The sequence below is a fragment of the Numida meleagris genome, chromosome 1, assembly GCF_002078875.1.
Source record: "Numida meleagris isolate 19003 breed g44 Domestic line chromosome 1, NumMel1.0, whole genome shotgun sequence".
NCBI classification, from domain to species: Eukaryota; Metazoa; Chordata; class Aves; order Galliformes; family Numididae; genus Numida; species Numida meleagris.
In genome coordinates, this window is record NC_034409.1 from 111,456,037 (window position 1) to 111,476,176 (window position 20,140).

Here is a 20,140-nt window from a genome sequence, read left to right on the forward strand (position 1 = left end):
TAAGTCCAGTAATAATTTAGGAGTTTTTTTGTTTGATTTTTAAATGTTAAGTTTGTTATTATGGAATAAAATAGAGAATTTTCCATTTTGAAGATTGAAACAAAATTGTAAAATCTATTTTAAATACATTTCAAAAGAAAAATGATTGTGATTGTTAAGTAAAGTAGTAAGAAAAAAGAAATTAACTTTAAATTTTGTTTCATTAATGTTTATGCATGTATATGATTATAATACAATTTCTATACATAAATATGTACTCCAAACGAAAAATGATTATTATGTTAATGTGCAATTATGAAGTAAAGGTGTATATGAATCAGACAAGTTATATGACTTGTTCTTTACTCATAGAAGTGCATTAATATAATAGTTTTGGCTCTTTCTTTACTCTATTGTACTTCAGGGCTAACATATGTTTTCAGTGAACATGAAGGTCTACATGTAGTGAGTCGAATATCAACGGTTTATGGGCAGTTTCGGCCCGGTTCCATGATGAATGGTGGGGGACTCACGCCCTGGGGAAAAAGCGTAGGGAGATGGGCCTAAAAAAAACCAAACAAACAAAAAACAAACTAATTTACTAAATGGGATCGGATGCGAAATAACACAATAGAATATAATTACAATTTAAGATAATAAATCCAATAAAATGAGAAAGTGTCCAAAATCAAGGTACGCCTTACTCTAATACCAACAGTGAGATGGCTGGGAAGTGAGATGCTGCTGGGATGAGAAAATAGCAGGTCTCGTGGTATGTGAGTTTTTCTTTCCCTCTGACCGGAAAACGGTAACAGGGCAGCAGGGAATGTAGTAGTTCTTCTCTTCTGAGAACCAGGTACATACACTACACGATGTTATGATGTGGAATACCAATAACCAAAAATCATAAAACCATGACGGTTGAGCTGTTGACTTTGTTTGCCAGTACAAAGCAAATAAAACCCTCGCTTCACAACAGAAATAAAACAAATTGGTCTGATGTTGGGAATGAAGAACAAATTTTGAAAAGCTGCTTTGGAAGAAGGGTAAAAAGATTCCACCTCTTCTTGGCCAACCTACATGCACTAAACAGTAGTGCTACAGATACTACTCTTCTGCATGATCAATTAAGTCATAATAAATTTTAAGCATTTTAATCTTACCAAACTTTCTAGGGCTTGAAAAATTATTATATTAGTATGCCTGTCATACACAGTAAGAATGGAAAGGATTTTCCAGATCAGTTGTTTGTACTGCATTGTTTTGGCAGTAGTGTTTGAAGTATTAGAAATGCCCATGTAGGGTGTGTATGCTGGCTATGAGGAGCTGCCAGGGCTGGCTGTAATATCTAAACCTGAGTCACCTTTGTCTTCTTTATGGTGTGCTATACTGCTTGGGAGATGACCTGTGTATTTATATATATATATATGCTGCAGATCACATTTTACACTTTTGAAGATGTATGCTGGGTACATGTTCCTGATATAGGGAACTTATACAGCTTGAGGAGCCTGAAAGATGCTTCTCATGGGGTCTGGTCTGTAACTGTTATGCAAGATGCTTGACCTAGAGAGAGTCCTGGAAAATTTCCCTCTCTCTCATAGGCCCACTTTGAAGCTGTTTCTTAAACATGCATCTTAACAGCTAGGTTACTAAATAACCAGGTATTCAGCTTTAATTTATCAAACTTCACACATATTTTCAGAAAACATTTAAGTGATTTTTGGTAGATTTCAAGTCTTGACATGTAATGCTTTTTAGTTTCAACTGAGAGAAAAGATGGTCAGTTGTTTGTCTAAAACTGCAAAGTGCCATTGTTAAAGTACATTTGAAATATGTTGTCGTTGAAGTGAAAGGAGCTTCTACCTCCATGAGGGAAATATCCTTTTTAGTCTTTAAATTATTTGCATATTACAGTGATGTGGAGTATTTTATGTGGATGGTTTTTGTTCTATTAAAAGTAAGTGTATTTAAATCATATCAGGAGATTTTTTACTTTGTCTTTGCTAATGATATGACACAACATTAGTTACTAAAAATTTTAAATGTCATTCACTATCTTAATTAACCAAAATGTAATTCTGTTATAAAATCTAATCAGATTTGAATTATCAATGTTAACACGAGAGTGCTGTGATCTTGCTAGAAAAAAATTTCCCCTCATTGCACATTGTCAGCTTACTAAACACAAAATGTTCTACAATGTTCAGCTCACACCTTGCTCACCAGGAGCTTGTAATTCTGTGTTACAAATGCTGCTGGAACTCCAAAGATTATAAATGCTGCGTTCTTGATTCTCATTACTTAAGTTCTGTGTTGAATATCTGCCTCATTTTCTATGGTAGGACTATTTTTTTTATTTCCTGTCATTTATATATTTTGCTCACTACCATATATACAGAAGTAAATCATGATGCACTATTCCCTGTGGTATTTGGAAGCTTTTAAATGATTTATATCTTCTTCATATACCTGGCTTTATTGCATATTTTAAGCAGCACACAGATTTTATAGGCCAGAATCCTTTTTGAAGATTTCAGTGTCCTTCAAGGTGAAAACAGCTGTAGAATTTGAAGTACCCCAACAGTGGTTTTATGGTATAAAGCTTGGTTTTTCTTATGTTGCCTTTTTTATGGTTATCCTTATCTTTTTTTTTCCTTTTTTGTCTGGAGAGCATACTGTAAAGTTTGTCCTTGGAAAGATTACATGAAAGACCAAAAAATGCCTCCTTGAAGAGGGCCTTGTGAAATAAATTAGTCCTCTCAAGTACATAATCTGTGTGTGGATGGGGGAAAGGGAAGAAGAAGAGATTTTTGACTAAAATTAAATACTCTGTTCAAATTCTATAAACTTCACTTACGAGAGGATGTTACTGCTAATGTAAAACTGGGATCAAAACCAATGGAATTTGGAATCCTGAAAGTCAGTGAGATTCAGTGATGGTGGTTTTAGCAATGTCTGTTTTAACTCATACTTCACTTGGATGTCTGAGCCCATGTTGCTTACGCGGAGTCTTTCTTTTCAACGTTTGAAAATGATTTTCTTAATTTGTTTTTTTGTTTCCCCCTCATTGTTATGTCGCAGTTCCAATCTTTAGTTTTGCTCAGATTGTAAAGGAGCACAGCATACTGACTTACCAGAAGCCTTGTCTGTAGCTGTGCTGATAACCCTGATTCTTATGAGCATACAATTGTTTTCCTTGGTAGGGCAAATATGGCTCTTCACTGCGTAGTTAAACAACTGATAATGAATAGTAATGAAAATCCTATTATTATCATGATCAGTTTAATGTTAATTTTGATAATTATGAAATAATAATAAGAAACAGTAATAGCACTCAGGTGGTTCCAGAAATACCAGTTTCTTTGAGAAAGTGACCACAATGAAATTTATGTCCTTTAGGTGGCGGCATATGACTTCATTCTTCCAGTTAACACTCGTTGGTATGACCTTCCATTGCTACAGCAATGCTCTGCATCTGCAACATCTATTGGATCTGTAAAGCATGTCATTGCTCCACAGCCACAGAGGGTGACTGTGGCTATTCCAATCTGTAGAGTTAAAGCAGTTGGTAGGTAAACTAGGAATGTAAAGAAAGTGATGGATGCTTACATTTGCGGTGATGTTTTTGCTTGTGTTCTAATTACGGAGCATTACCATTTAACTGCACCCTTGTCCCCCTTTAAAAAAAAAAAAAAACGGAAAAAAAGACAATTGAAGAATAAAAGTCTTTAAATTTCTGTATAATCTGTAAATTTCTTGGGAATGTGAAAGCTTGTAAAATGTGAATTTGTATTTTTAAACATACATAAAGCTGTGCCTTCTGTAAATCGTGTGACGTATGCTAGAAAATGTTTTTTTTTCTATAGCCATTTTCCTATATCAATTTTCCAGTTCTTTGATTTAAATAAAAACAAATAACAAAAAACATCAAAATTCAGTTTTGGCCTAACTCCAATTAGTTTTTCTGGACCTTAGCATTGACAGCAGTTCATCTGTGTAGAGCGCTGGCATATCATTCATGATCTTTTTCCAGTCTCAGCCCGTGAAAACTAGCAGCTCCAGCTATATCTAAAATTCTTTTAAAATGCCTCTATTTGGCTCTGATCCCATCTGAGATAACAATTTAGTCTTTTTGCTTCTGTTTGCTTTTATGTGCAGAACTGTACTCTTCGGGCCTTTCAGAATTTGTTGATAGCCAAATTTACAGGCACTTTGCCTGTAGTAAGACGTTTATATCTTAAACAATTCTCTGCTTTGCTAAAACAATTTGTTTCTCTTTCATCTCCTGTCTGATTCAGTCAAATATATAAACCTCCATATGGTGAATATTTGAATTCAGCTTTTCTCATCTCAATATGTATTTACTCTCTATTTGAGAATGAGACTTAAGTGTTGAATATCTTCCTGCAATGTTGTGCATGTAATGTTTACAAAATCTCAGGAGCACTGAAGGGTACCTGGCTGATAAAATTCATAATGTGGGCTACAAGCAGCTCCTATTTATTTTTGTCTTTAACGGAAGATTTCAAAGGAAATCTTCCTTACTCAAAAGTTTAAAACTTAAAGTGATCTCCAGAAGGTCTCTCAGATTTCTTTGGAATCATTTAAGATGTGAGGGAGGTGAATCCATATTAAATATTTCCACATCTACTTAGTTTAAGAACAAACAGAATAAAGATAAATGTGCGTATTAGTATGAGGTTACTACAGATCGTTCCTCTAAAAAGTTATGAATCTAAGTTACTGCTCATGCAGAAGTGATTGATGTAATCAGAGGAAAAAACCCTCCACTTTTCCATTTTTATGGAATTTATGACTCTATACTGTCATTATGTCTTATTAATGAATGACACTCGTACCTAAATCTTATAATACATTTAATATTCTGCCAAATAGAACAGGAGTAGAATTGAAGATTTTTCTTCAAACTAGCTGTATTGGTAGCCATCAAAAGGCACTCATATTAAAGTGAATCTATGATACTTTCAATACGTCTTTTTAATTGGCTAGTTTCTATTTAAATTTGAGTATTGGAATTACATTCTTATGGACCATTTCAAGGGACTGGGAGGAGGTAGTCTAAATATATTGTTCACTCATTATTTCATATATTTATACAGATACAGGCAACTAAGCAAATTGTTTGTACCACTAAAAGCAAATTGATAATTCCTACATTCTGAAAACTTAAAATTTTCTGTTCTTAATTCATCATTTCAGATTATCACTTTACAAATTACACATGGGTAAGAAGATGTTGCAAGTTCAAAGCTTTCATTTGGCAGCATACCTAATTCTCTCTACTCTGTGTTATGGCACATTTATTTTTCCTTCCTATATTTTTTTCCTCTGACACATTTTCTGATTGCTTGGGATTCAGACTGCCCACACCAGTGCAATTGGCACTTAAATCCATAGTTTATATCCAATGTTTGTACTTAGAGTTGTTCACCCAGAGAAAATAATCACTATGATCTCAGAGAAGTCAACTCAGTCTTTTAACTTCAGTGTAATAAGTATGTTTTCAATCAATGATAGATTCTCTCCCCACCCTTTTTTTTAAATGTAAAAATAAAGTTTTTAGTATGTTTCATTGTCTGGGAAGGAATGCAAATCTCTTACTTAAGGACTTTCCTTAGAGACTGATTATTGGCATGTAAGAAAACACTGAACAAGCAAAAAAAGCAAAACAGAAAACTCAGCCTGGGTAGATAGGTACAAGCCCTATCTGATTCAGACAAAAAGGAAGAGTGTGTAGTATCTATGTAAAGATACTACACATGTACTGAGTTTTTAAAATTGATCACGCTTTCAGTTTCTTCATGGAGCTGCTCTTATCTCCCCTTTTACCCCTGGCTACTCCTTCATTCTTGCTGTGTTTCCCTTGCACAGACAATTTCTACAAAAAGTGGACACTCCATGACTGACACAAGTTGCACATTACTTGGTGAAAGCATAATTCAAAAGATGAGGTTCCTACTCTAAAACAATATTCATTTACAGAGGTTCTCAGCTTATTAACCAAATATGGCAACAAACTGAATACTCCTATGGGAACGTATGTCTGTTATTTTTCTAAATCTCCACTCTAGACTTCACAGTGTCATGTTTTCTTTATTTCCGCTGTATGATATTAAGAGGAATGCTGTTGTCTTTCAAGACTTTTCTAGTGAATACTATCACAAATATATTTTATAACTACTAGAATAATATAGAGTCTGGAAGTAAAATTAGTGGATTTGGATGTGCATATAGAATTATATGAAAGTAATATTCTACAGTTTTTATTGTAAAGAAAATGAGTAAATGAATATAACTAAAGTAAATGCCTGAAGATATGCTAAGGTCCCATTTTAAAGAACACTGCTTTTGATCTCTAAAGTATGCTTGTGAATATAGAGACTGAATGTCCTTGAAACAGGAAGATCATGTGACACTGTTTATAGCATCCTTAAACAAAGGAGAGATGCTATGCATGTGGTAGGTGTAAAATTAAAATCATTTGAATGTGACTGAAGGGCCATATTAAGTCAAAGTTACTATAGTGATTTATATAATGTAGGAACAATATAATAAACTACAGCTTTACAAAAGGGGGAGAAGCAATTCTATTAAATATGTGCAGAAGCAGTGATTTTATGAAGGCATTTTGAAGATCTATTTGTCAAAACGATAATGTGTAAACATCTTTATTTAATTTTTTCAACAGTACTTAAATCACCACTGGAGTTGTCCTCAACGGAACTTATATTTACACGACATTCGAGTGCTATACATTCCAATCTTCCTGATGAATGTTTAGATTCTCAGGTATGTAAACACAAGTGTTATTGCCTGCGTCATTTAATTATTTAAAAATGAATTGGAAATGTTACTAATTTGGATCTTAAAATTCACTCATGGTTATATATTTTAAATATTTTTCAGTTGTCATTTTGTTCAGCTTTTGATTTCGTTTGTCGTTGATCACTGCAAAATTTTCTAGAACTCAATGTTAGGCTCCTCCTGGCTTTCTGCTGTATGGGAAAGCATGGGCACCATAAGAGAGAGCAACTCTGTGATAAAGGAATGGATTATTTTGTTGTTGTTCCCACTGTTTTCTGACTGGATTGAAAAAATTGGTTTTGAAAACCTATTTTGAACTTTTTATAACTTAAGTATTTAAAGGCCGGTGAGTCTTTATTTCATGAGTCATGTGTGTAGTTCTTACTGTTCTTCATTCGTATCAGGAAAAGCTCATTTATATTTGGCTAAGCGCCCCACAATGTTTTGATCTGTTTACCTCACATAAGACTTTTTTTTCCCAATTATGGAAATGCAGTGAATGTGGCAAACATCTGGAAATCATTTAGTCTGCACTGATGAGCATACTAATTTCCTCACCTTACTGTAAGCTGGGTTCTTCATTTCTTTTTAGTGCTTTCTTGCTTTCAGTGTGATCTGATTACAAAAGAATGTGAGAAGTATCATGGTGCTTGCTGCTTTTCCCTCTTTCGTCATGCCCTCTTTTCTCCGTAAATATTTACAGATGCTTGACCTGAAGAATATCTCAAGGCAACAGTTGACATGGAAGTTGAATTGTGATGATGCAGGCAAAAATATGGAAGACAGTATTTTTAAATTTAGTCAGCAGACAGGATTTCTTGATCCAGGACAAAAAACCAGTATTGCTGTGTTCTTCTGCTCTTGTAAGTAATCTTGTTAGTTCTTCTACATATATTTTGGACAATTTTGTCATTTTCATAGATTTGTTTAAATCACTTTTTGTGATGGATGATGACTAGCACTTGTTTTGATGATCTTTGAGTTAACATGAATAAAAGGCTTGTTGAAGATCTGAGAAAATAAGATACTGCAGACCTAACACAAAACATTGCGTCTACTTTGTACACAGAACATGTCAAAAGCTAGGATACCTGAATTGTTTTCAGTACTGTCTGTTATCGTGCACTCGGGTAAACTGACTTTAAATGCTTAAGCTTTCCAGGAATACTTAAAGTGTATGTGATTCCTTTTGTTTTTTTTCTAAATAGAAATTGCTTAGATAAGAATAGAAATTTCCTTCCTCAAAAAGATGTAAAATCAGTTAGTTGTATCATTTTCCTAGTAGTTTACTCTGGCAACCAGACACCAAGTTAAAAGCATAAGATACATTTCTAACAAAGTTTGGGAGCATGCAGGAAGATGATAATCAATAACATATACCAGAAGAGAAATTGCCGGACATCAATATTAGAATTCTGCATTATTTCCAGTCAGGTGTTTTGCATAGAGAGTAATGTAACACTCTGCTTGAATTGCTGAAGCCTCTCACAGAACTCAGTGGGGTATTAACAGTTTTAAGTGCCAGCTGGTGGCCCCAGCATTGTTGAAAAGAAGGAAGGCTTTCTTGTTGATTGGATATGATATATTAAATATTGCTCTGTGTACATATTGTGAATATGTAAGAGCTGTATTTATTGCTTGCATTGCTTGGAGTTGTTAGCTGTACTTCAGACAGGTTTTCCGTTATATTCTACCTTCTTGGTAGCTTTTTTTTTCAACTTATGGTTGGGCTGTGATTTTTGCTTTGTGTAACGGAAAGGTAACTAATATATCATGATCTTTGCAGAAGTACTTAAAAGATGGTTGGCTTTAAATTTTCTTTTTTTAGTAACAAATCCTGACTTTTCTGAAATATTTCATTGGACATACATTCATATATTATCTGGAAAATTTTTGACAAATCATTATATATACTTATAGTTCTTTTACACATCTGAGATGTCCATGAGGTATCATTTTAGAAATAGACCTTTAAATTACAACATTAAATTTTATATTATTGCAAATTAAACTGCTAGATCATAGTTAAATACCATTTACTTTTGTAAAGCTGAGTGAAAATATTTAGAGCACATTTACATTTCTGATGCACTAGTTAGTCTCCTTTTCCCATGTGTTCATCCAAAGTAAATTGCTAAAACTCTGTGTTTTGGTTCTGAAACTTATGTTTATGAAGCAACCACAAAAATGCATTCAGTGTAATTTATTTTTCATACTATATATATTCTATTTTGTACTTAATATGATACTTGGTTTTGATGTGATAGTTGGCTTTGGAATCAAGTGATGTGGTCCTATCTTCATCTGATCTGTGCAGGTCCTCAATCAAGTTTTAGTGATAATGCAAGTTATCAAAATAAACACAAATGCTTGTTTAAAAAAGGAATTAAAAAATCCAAACATTGTAGATGAATTGAAATAAAATATTGTCCCAGGATGTTAGAAAATATTAGAATATAGAGATCAGAAGATATTAAATAGTGGGATTTGGGTGGCAAGAAGATTGGACAAATCACAAAGTAGTATCATAGGAGAAAAATCTGGAAGTTATTTCCTTTCACAGGTTCAGTTTTATGAAGTTGTAGAAATGTGAACTTAGAATCTCACTTTTCTTTCGAAAGACTTACTTAAAGAACATATGGAGAGTGTGTCTAGACAGAAGAAAGATTTTGAGTAAACTTCTGAATTTTTGAGAAAATGTTGAGATGCAAGGCTGCAGAAAATAGGTTAAAGGAGTCAATCCCCAAAAACGTATTACGACCTGAGGTCATAAGGGAATAAGGGAGTTACAGAAGGATGGAAAGTGAAAAAGAAACACTCAAAACCTCCTGTTGCTCTTCGAGGTGTAGTTCAAAAAAAATTGTAATTTTCTCTAATTTCCTTTGCGCATTTTTTCCTCTTGATAAATTTCTACTTTAATTTCAATAGAGTATCATATTTTTTCTGTACTCTTTCAATTCATAAAGCCTACAACATAAGTGTTGTAACTTTAAGAAGGTATTCTCGTAGATATTTTTGGAGGATATGCACTTGGAGTAATTGTGGTTCATACTAAAATAATCACTTGTGGACAACACAAACACTTTTATTTGCTTCCTATTTGCATAGGAAATATTATAGGCATATTTTGTGTTTATTCAGTTTCCTATTTGCATAGGAAATATAGGTGCATTTTGCATTTATTAGGTTAACACGTATAGCTTGGAAAGGAAAGAAAGGAAAGAAAGAAAAATAATATCTTTTCTTAAGTAGTTAAAATGCACGTAAATCAGTGGAATTGTTTTTAATGATGGCCAGGGGAACACTAGACTCAGAAAATAAAAATAATAAGGCTGTGTTTCCAGATATCTGATGATTTTAGGGTCTGGATGGATAGCGTCTCATTTTCTCCTGTTTCTACATAATACTGTAGCATTAAAGATGAAGGAAATTTTATAGATTTTTTTTTAATACTCTTTTATGCACCAGCTGGAGAGAGATAATGTGAAAATCAAAGGAGGAAACAATCCATTCATATAATGGTTGAGCAAGTTACACATTTATATTGTGAAAATGTATTAAGACTGAAGGAAAGAACAACATGTAAATAAAATGCAATATTTTCAATTACTGAATCAATTGTATTGTGTAAATGCAAACAAAAATATACAGAAGGAACACTGGTAAATAATTGTCATTTGAAGTTATTTGTGTTTTCATTGTTTTCCCAATCTTTTATTTACAGAAAAATTGTAAGTAATTGTAAAAGTCAATTGCCCTTAATTTGATAAGGTATTTTCCCATGATCTGTAGCCTTCTTGTAGTATATCATCTTCACTGAAAGTAATTACTCTTCTAATAGAAGATTAGGTAGAACAAAACCGATATGAGAGACCCAATTAATGAAAAGTTTGTACTAATCAACTTCATAGGTTTGTACTGTGAAGTTTTACTATGTGGGGAAGAACAAGCCTTAAAAAGTACCTTGAGTATGTACTAAAGCAATTTGTTCAGATGTTCCACAATATTTAGAATAATAACTCATAATGCTACAGTATGCCACAATACTAAAGACAACTTTTATATGATGCATGGTATTTACCAAATTTACAGAGAATCTTGAGAATGAAAGATGTATTAATTAAATTGTTTCAATGTGTACTAATGTACTGTATTAACGATATTTGAAAAAATTCTCTGTATCTTATTGAGATATAGAAAAGTTGACCTGAAGAATAGTAAATGCTAATAAATTTGTTCTCAAGGAGCCTGTCTGGCAAAGTGTTCCCAAATGTGCTAGTGAATTAACATGAATTTGGTGCCTCTGGAAGATGGGATGATTATGTAATAGGCATAGTGAACATCACAACCTCCATTTTTGAGAGTTTTTCCTACAGAAGTAAGAGGTTAAATGATTGACTTTTATCAGTTTCTGCACATTTCTTTTTTCGGGCTTACCTTTAGCTTTTAACTACATCTAACTTCTCTGTTTTCAAGTCTGTATATCAATGTACACAAATTCTTTGCTGGCATCCATTTAGGCTGAAGGTATATATACGTAATATGGTGGACTTTCATGCCATAACTAAACTGGAAATATTTGAGAAACAAGGGTACAAAGTGAGTAACATCTAATACAAACTTGAGGGTAAGAAAAGCAGAAAATAATTTGAAGAAAATCTGGCTCTGTAAAGAGTTATCTGAGCTAATCAAAGAAGAACTTGTTACATATATATTGTTTTTAGTAACATGTGCTCGTCCAGACATATCATATACAAAACTACTTTTTTTACTATCGCTTTCCTTCTTAGATGTTAAGTGAGGATTTTTCCATACTTGATAATCTGTTAACGCTGGGGAATCAAAGGGAAAGCTGTTTCTCTGAAAAATGACAAGTTTCAACTTTGTGGGTTGTCTTAGAAAATGTCATATGGATTTGTTTCTAAACACAAGAGGTATTCATCAGTTAGTGGAAAAATTTTTCTCTTCTTTTGCTACTTTTTCAGCAGATGGGAATAACTGAAAATTTGGACAATAGCTCTCTCCTGTTTGGAGTAACAGTTTGATAGTGTAGCAGTTGGTAAAGGCAGCACCTTGCTTCATATTATCAATGAAAGAAAATGTGCTTTTGCCATCTAATAGAAAGGTGTCTTGCAGCAGTCAGCAGAATGATGTTAGACAAGATGTAACACAAGGGAATAGGGAAAGATTTTAATGGAGAATAAATAAGAATTTCAAAAATTGGTAATAAAGTAAATACTTCAATTTATGGTTTTCTACAAGAAGTTATTCTATACTTTATTAACAAATCTTCTGATATAACACTGCTATGTGTTAAACTACATTTCAATGAAGAAATAGAATTGGTGACTGTTTTTTAAAGTTCTTACTGTATTTCTTTTAGTTGTTTGAATTTATAGTAAAAAAAAAAAATGTATATTTAAAAATTTTTAACAGCTTATCCTGGGACGTACGCATCTGAAACATCAGTGTGTCTAAATGATAATCCATCACGTTACAAAGTAACATTGTCTGGTACTGTCAAGTCACCAAAAATGAATTTTGATCCTCCCTTTCTAAAGCTGATGCCAGTTCCTCTGGATGTGAAAACTGAAACAGCCATCAAAATTATTCCACAAGATTATTTAAGGTAAAAGTCTCAAAATAAGTTTATCACAGAAATTCTAGTCATTCTTGTTTTCTACTCTCTCCTCAAAAAGTGAATTCATTTTTCTTTGTGAAGACTGGAATTAATTACCTGCTCAGCAGGAGAGTGTCTGCGTATTTAGGGGAAAATTCACATAGTTAATATTGCTCTATATCTGGCAAAACTGTGTTCTGACCTCAGAATGTTACTGGTTCACAGAGAGGCCATTTTCTGATGTTTACTATTACACATGCTTTTAAAATTATTTTGAATAGCACAAGGAATAAGAAAGGAACGCCACCAGGATTTTCTGTTACCGTTAGTCAGATTGCTGTTTTATTTTCTCTGTTCGGAAGGTTATTAAGTACCATTTTGAAATTCAGCTGATGTTTGAATTATTAGTGGAGTTGGTCCATTTCTTCTCATGCTTACTTATCACCAGCACCCCCCACCCCCATCATTATTCATATTTGTTTCCGGAGAAAGATTTTATTACCAAAAAGCATTGCATAAAGATTTTAAGGATGTTATTTCATGTAATAAATAATAATTTATTCATTTTTTTTGTAGAACACCTAGTTGAATTTCAGTGCTTACTTGATCACCATCATATGTAACACAACCCAGCACCACATGTATTCCCATTTGATAGGAATCTTAATCTTTTGACTTAGGTCTTTCCAGGCACTCTTCTGTTATATGTGTGAAGAAATACGATTTCTGGTCTGGTTCAGCTTTTCCGTTTGTACTTGATAAAGGGCAAGCAATACCAGAAGAACAGGAGGATGACCTTTATGTTGCAGTAAATTTAAGGAAATTGTTTTATCCTCAAATGTTTAACATCTAATCTTGTTTGAGTTGTGCAGTTTGTCAGGTAACATGCAAGTTACTCAGTGGTTGCATCTGAAAGGATTCCATATTGGCCTGGACCAACTGGCATTGTCAATTCAGAACTAGAACCTAAAGTTATATAACCAGGGAAAGAATCTTTATATATCTTGACAAATTTCCACTTGATACTGCTATTGTAAAACTTACTTGAATATTAAAATGCCACGATATGTGATAATGCAATCTAATATATATTGATGAGAGATTTAGGTTTAGGAAATCTCTGAGCAAGCATCAGGAAGGAAGTAACATTTAAGTCTTTCAGCACAGTGAGTAGAAATTGCTCTTTATTTGGATGTTGAGCTATTGTGGTTAGTCATAACATTTTAAGATACATTTGTACAAAACAAATCTAAGGAAATCTTCAGTTAGTTTCACTTGATGCGTATGTCAAAACTGAAGTTATTCTTTATTTAATTGTAAAAATTAGTTTCATATATGTGTGAATCTGTGAGTCAAATTCATTACTCTCATCCTTTGTGCGCAATCACCATTGCTATTTATTTTTAACACAGGAAATCCCGAATTCAGGTTGAACTTCCAGAGCTTGAACTTGAAGATGGTGACAGGATTTCCCCTTTATCTATACAGTTCCCAGAAGGACAAGATATTATTCCTTTATTAGATGGCACAAATATGGAACTAAGTTGTCATATTAGCTTTGAATCATCTACTCCAGTGTCATTTTTAGGGAATATATTCTTCATTGATGAAGATGAAAACAGGTAAGATGTACAACTCAAATTCACTTGGGGCCATGGTCCAAACTGTCAGAGGAGGATATAAAACATAGGAATTGTGATAAGAACTGGTTGGCTAAGGCATGCAAGAATAATTCAGGAAAAAAGGCAAAAATAAAACTTAACAATGCTTTATTTTTTTCAACTGATTTACAATTCCAAAACACAAAATTCAACTTTGGTCCCTAAGGTAAGATTTATCTAAGTTGCCATGTTAAGTTCTTATTTTATTTATACCATTACTGGTAATTCTTCTGTCTCCTTCAGTCTTCTAAGACTGCATGGGAGGCACATGCTCTTGATTCAGCAAATCCTGATGATTTCTATTTAAAAGTATTCTGTTTTTTAAGAAGGCATTCTACAAAAATTTGCAGTCCGTTCTATGGTGGATTTCAGTGTGGTATGATTCTGGTTTGAGTCCAACTGTGAAATTTTAATCTATTGAGCCTCTCTCCAACATCTGAAAATTGTTATTATTTTTTTCTTTACATATTAGAAGAATCACTCAAATTTCAGTCCTATCAAAAGCTTCAGATGTCCCCCTTGTACCCAGAAATTCAAGAGACTGAATAACTTAGCAGGCCTCTAAGGGATTTTTGTTATTTTAAAGACTAGTAAAGTAGAGCTGTTTAGCAGTACTCACCAGGTAAAGATAGGGAGACAAGGGCAACTGCATTGCAAGTCAGAATTAAATTTTACTAGAAAGTAGCAAACAAACTGTAATTTGTTATCCCTCCATCTCTGTCCTTCCTTGGTCTTCTGCACTCTATGTTGTCTTCTTTTTTTCATTTCTCTTTCTTTATACTCTGAGCTGAATTGTATCCTGATCTCTAGTTCTTCCTGATAAAATATGGGAAACCATTGATGTCTTCTCCCTCAGTGCTAGATACATCGGTCTTCTGTACTTGTTTAGAGTAGGCACTATCAGAGCAAAGAGGCAAGTGACCTGTGCTTTATGTTTTATTTACTATTTTTTTTCAGTTTTCCAGAGTTCTGGAATTATGTGAGAACGTAAGTCCTATATTTAAAAAAATACTTAAGAATTTATGTGGTCTAATTCTCTTTAAAACACTTGTGGTTCTAACTCAGGTGAAGATATAGAGCTCTTCCTTTTTACTTCAGTTTTGTTAATGACAACTGTATTTTTTCACAGTTGGAATCTCTTTAGTGATGAGGACAGGTACAGGCATGAAATTCTTACGTCTTAGATTGATTTTGAAAGCAGTGGTCTGTTTTTTAGGCAACTTTAATGGTGAGAAACTATCCAGAAGGTCTCCTCTTCCTCTAGTAAATGGAGATCAAATATAGTATTGTGTGTTCAGGAGTTGTCTCTTTAGTTCATCTCTTTCCTTCGTGGGATGAATGAGTGTATGCATATGGAGGAGAGTGTGACATCGCTGTGATGAAAAACTGTTTCTGCATTTGCTATTTTCAGTAACGGGAAAAGTATCTCACTCTACAGCATAGAATGTGCTTTTTTTTAAAGCATAAGTTTTATTTTGTTTTGAAGCAAGGGCTGCGCACACTTCAGTTACTGCTGCTCATATTGGAATAGTTTTTTATGTTTCTGTATGTAGATCATCAGTCAAGAAACTCTTCCTTATTTTATTTAGTTGTAAGATTTAATCATTGTGTAGGATGTGATTCATAAATGTGTGTTAAACCTTGTAGTAATTATGAGAAAAGGATAATCTAGGCATATGATGAGATCTGAAATATAGCTGCTGAGGAGGCACAATATTTGATTAAAATAACTTGTTTTTATATGATGCACTAGCAGCTTCTTAAATCTTGTAGCCAAAAATCTTTTCTGCTCTATGTAATAAGATCTTTTCTATATTTGTCATTAAAATGAAATAAAGGATACCATCTTCAGTTTAAATGCAAAATGAGTTTTTGAAAAAAAGATGCAAAATAAGTCATCATAGTAACATTAAAAGGAATCCATGTCTTTCACCATTAAGATGAAAAAGTTATATTCAGGAATGGCAAATCATCTTAAAAATGCTAGATTATTTTAAAATGTGTGTTTTTTTAAAGACAATACTAACAATGTTGGTTTGCTGACAAGTATTCAAATTCCTGTCAGTGAGCTGCATGTGGGCGTGGGCTTTAGGAGCAGCTGATATAAAACATGAAAAAAAATGAATAAAATAACACAGCATCCAAAACAATACAATTCTATGTGTGCCGTTACTGTGGTAATATATTATTCATGTTGGCTTTTGTAGGGAATTATTTTTATCTCAACCAGAAAGAATTCTTAACTTCAATTGGAAAAGTCTAAGTAGGCACCTGATTCTCTGATCTGGAACATCTAGTTATTGTTCTAATAAAATCTGATAATTTACACAGACTTCAGTTTCTTTAGAACTGTTAATATTTCTGTGCATTGAAATTCCATCTACAGTAATCTGTAGTTACAATTTTTTTTAACCTTCATGTCTACGCACACTTTTTTTTCCACCTTCCTGTTCATGAGAGTTGTATGGAATGTGTCTGAACCTCAAAACTGACTCAGCTAACTATATAAACCTTTGAGCAGTTAGTTTCAAACTGTGTGACTAATGAATTTAAACTGCTCTGTTAACTGACGTTTTTTAAGAAGACAGGATTTTGGGGCCTTCTCAAACGATAAAAATAGAACAATGAAAGTAAGACATAACCCATATAAGATGAAACTGGTCTTGGTTATGTTCCTGGGTTCTTTGATAGGCCATTATATTTTAAAGCATCAGTTGCTGAAGACATATTAATTTTTCAGGTATTCTCCCTTTTATATTTCCATTTTCAAAGCAATAAAATTGTATTTTTAATAACGTGAAGAAATTTTAAACTACACTATTTTATGTTCTTTGTTCTAGGATAGAATTAAAATGTTTACTTATTTTGATAAAATACATCCTGTGTTTAACTACGTGGAGAAGGATGCTGCTTATGCTTTACACTGTTTTTCTTTTATAAATCCAGGCTTAAAATTTCAGTTGGTTTGCATAGTTCATATTAACTCCATGTAAATAATAATGATTTTTCCTGTAAATCAGAGTGAGCACTGGGTAAGGGATAGATACTGTTGAACTTGTCTACTTTATAGAAAACATTGACGTTGTGTTTGCCTTTGACATGGCAATCGTTTTTTTACAGGAAAAATAACTTTAAATGTAGCTGTAAAAGGAAACAGATAAAAAATAAATTTGTCCTGTAGGCAAGTAATTTACTGTGCATATAGATTACATTAAATGGATCATAAGAAAATGCATTAATATTTATATAATGGCTGCCTTACATGAGAACTTGCAGTTAATTTCAATTACTGCTTTTAATCTCTATTCTCCCTTTTGCCTCCAAAGCAGAGTAAATGACATTTCATTTTGCAGGGCTGATATAAAAAAGATAACAAAATTCAAGAATGTCTTGACCAAGTATAAAAGAAATGGAAGAAATATTTAGTTATGACAATTATTTCCTTCAACTTGAAAAAACTAAATGAAAAAAAGCCTTTGAGTGTGATTTAACACCAATGCAGAACTAAATACCACCATGCTGTGCTCTCTCACTCCTCTTCCTCAAAAGAACAGGGGGAGAAAATATCATGGGAGAGGAAAAGCAGTAAGAAATAAAAGCAAACTAAAACTACCTTCCTCCCATTCATGTTCATCTCATCCATCATGAGAGACACAGGGAGATGGAGAATAGCGGCTGTGGTCAGTCCATAATGCTTTGTCTGTGCCACTCCACCCTGGTCACTCTCTGCCCCTGCTCCACGTGGGTCCCTGCCACAATGCCATCCTTCCTGAACTGTTCCCACATGGGCTTCCCAGAGGCTGCAGCTCTCCCAGCACTTCTGCAGTGGGATGGCCTGCTCCTCCATGGGCCTTTCCTGGGCTGCAGGGAAAGAAACCCCAAGCCATTTATGTGGTGGATAGATGCATTTCTGTGAACACAGATATGACACACATATGCTGTAGTCTGTGATTCCCATGTTCCACAGTTCTCTGTCACTGGGGAGCTGGGGAAACGCATGCTATTTCTGATTTATTTAATAAATTCTTTTCTAACACTTGGAGTTTGGGATTAGTGATATATCCATGCTCCATTGTAAACAAATTCTGATGTGGAGATATGCTGCCCTTCCCATTTCAGCATATGCAGATTCATCCATGTACTTAGTTACTAAACCAGAATAGATACTAAACCAGAACAAAAGAAGTGGTCTGGACATTTTATTTCTGTATTTTTGTGTTGACGTATTTTGATTACCTTGGCTAAATGGAAAACTGCTACCTTGTGTTTTGTTTTGAACAGGTTTTCACTTCAGATTGCTGCAACAGCAGAGAATTGCATTCTTACTATATACTCGTATTTGGCATTGCACCGCTCTGAACAACAAATTACCTTGATAAGCAGTAAGTAGTCAGCATTCTGCCTCTTCATATTATATTATGTCTGGAGCATCTCCTTTATGGTTAACAGTGCTTTCAAAATGATAACAGGCATGCTATCCTTAGGATAGTATTTTGCCTCATTAATTACATATGGATGCTGCAATTAAGTATTTAGAACACATTAATAGCTTCCGTTTTCTTGTTGAAATGAGGAAAACCCATACAGAAGATTAAATAATGTTTACTGAAAAATATTAGACAAAATGAAATCTTAAAGGATTGTGAAATTTTAAAAATATAAGTAAAGAGCCCAGACAATAGAGAACAAATTAGCATAATTTATATTTTATTGATAGAACGTGGTTATATGTTATCTCTTGGCCAACAGCTAGCTATGTTTTGAAGAAAGCAAAGGAGAAGAAAGCTACAGGATGTTATGGTAAAAATGCAATCATTAATTGACTTTTGGGAATGGTTTTCAGTGTTTTAAATTACTGTCCTAGAAGACTGGAGAGCATAGCAGTATTTTAAGATCTATTAAAATCCATCATCACAGACTAGAAATCTGTAATGTGTCTCCCTGGCTGCCTGTGTCTGTCTCAGCCTGCCCCACCTACTCAGTCTCACTCTTTCCTGTCTCAGTGTTCTCTAATCTATATACTTCCATATACTTATGGAAGGAACATAGTATATATAATTCAGGTCAGAAGAGACCTTTGGCAGTCATCTAGTTCAACTTCCTGCTCAAGGGCGTTTAAGTATGGAGTAAATTATATTTTCTATAGTTGATATCCGGTATATTTTGATGAAACAGACAAGTTTTTCAGGTAAGCACATCATTCCTTAGATCTGGAGTAGATTTCACACTGAAGACTGAGGTTTAAGATTGCTTTGACTTAAAATACATGTGTTACTCAGACTATCTGAGAGAAAAGAGTTCATACTTGAGAAGCTGGAAAAGAGATTAGCAAGGAGAGGTAATTATTGTTTTCAGATATAGAAGACAGTTAATATACCATGCATGGATCATGTTACAAATTAATGATGATTAGAAAGGGGAAAAAGCATTGTCTGTTATAAATGTTTGTTTGTTTGTTTGTTTATTTTGTGACTAATTTATCATTTTTCCAGAGTTGTTTCTTGGAGAGGCTTTGTAGCTCTCCCTTGAGGGAGAGCTGAGGCCATTAAAACTGAATATTTCTGTTCTTTTTTCTGTTTACTGATTCCCTATTAGCTTGTTTACTATGTCATTTTGTATTGGTTTTGAAAATACTTGTGGCTAAATTCCTTGAGTCTATCTTGTCTTTGTACAAATTATTTTCGTGTGAAATGCTGTTTAATGTGATTAAATCATATCTATACAGTATAGTGCCTTTGAAAGCTGTTCTGTAAGCCTTTACTTTCACATATCTAACCACATGCTCTTTGTTTTTTGCCCCAAAACCTGTGAATAACCATGCCAACAATCAAAAATTAAAAAAAATAAAAAATAAAAAAATAACCATACGGAGTTTTTCCTTCTCTTTTGGGTATGTTTACATCATTTGAAACCACACTTGGTTCCTCTTTTGCTTGGAGACTGACATCAGAAGTAGCTATCAGAGAGCCCTTTGATCCTATTATAGGATGTTAGGTCAGATTGTAGGGTAACCTACATGGATCTAGCATTAATATTTGTAAGTCCTGGTGGA

At 33.6% G+C, this 20,140-nt stretch overlaps 1 protein-coding gene across 8 annotated transcripts in view; it reads left to right on the forward strand.

Annotated features, from left to right (window-relative positions):
• CFAP47 (cilia and flagella associated protein 47) overlaps positions 1-20,140 on the forward strand; it is a 280,469-nt gene that overhangs the window by 41,242 nt on the left and 219,087 nt on the right. For all 8 annotated transcript variants that reach the window (XR_002442056.1, XR_002442057.1, XM_021408018.1 and 5 more), the window contains 6 exons: positions 3,382-3,550; positions 6,692-6,792; positions 7,511-7,670; positions 12,244-12,436; positions 13,840-14,049; positions 18,370-18,470. Coding sequence is in view for 6 of the 8 variants with exons in the window: in XM_021408018.1 (XP_021263693.1) it covers positions 3,382-3,550; positions 6,692-6,792; positions 7,511-7,670; positions 12,244-12,436; positions 13,840-14,049; positions 18,370-18,470 (934 nt within the window). In the remaining 2 variants the exon portion in view is untranslated. The remainder of the gene's footprint in view (positions 1-3,381; positions 3,551-6,691; positions 6,793-7,510; positions 7,671-12,243; positions 12,437-13,839; positions 14,050-18,369; positions 18,471-20,140) is intronic.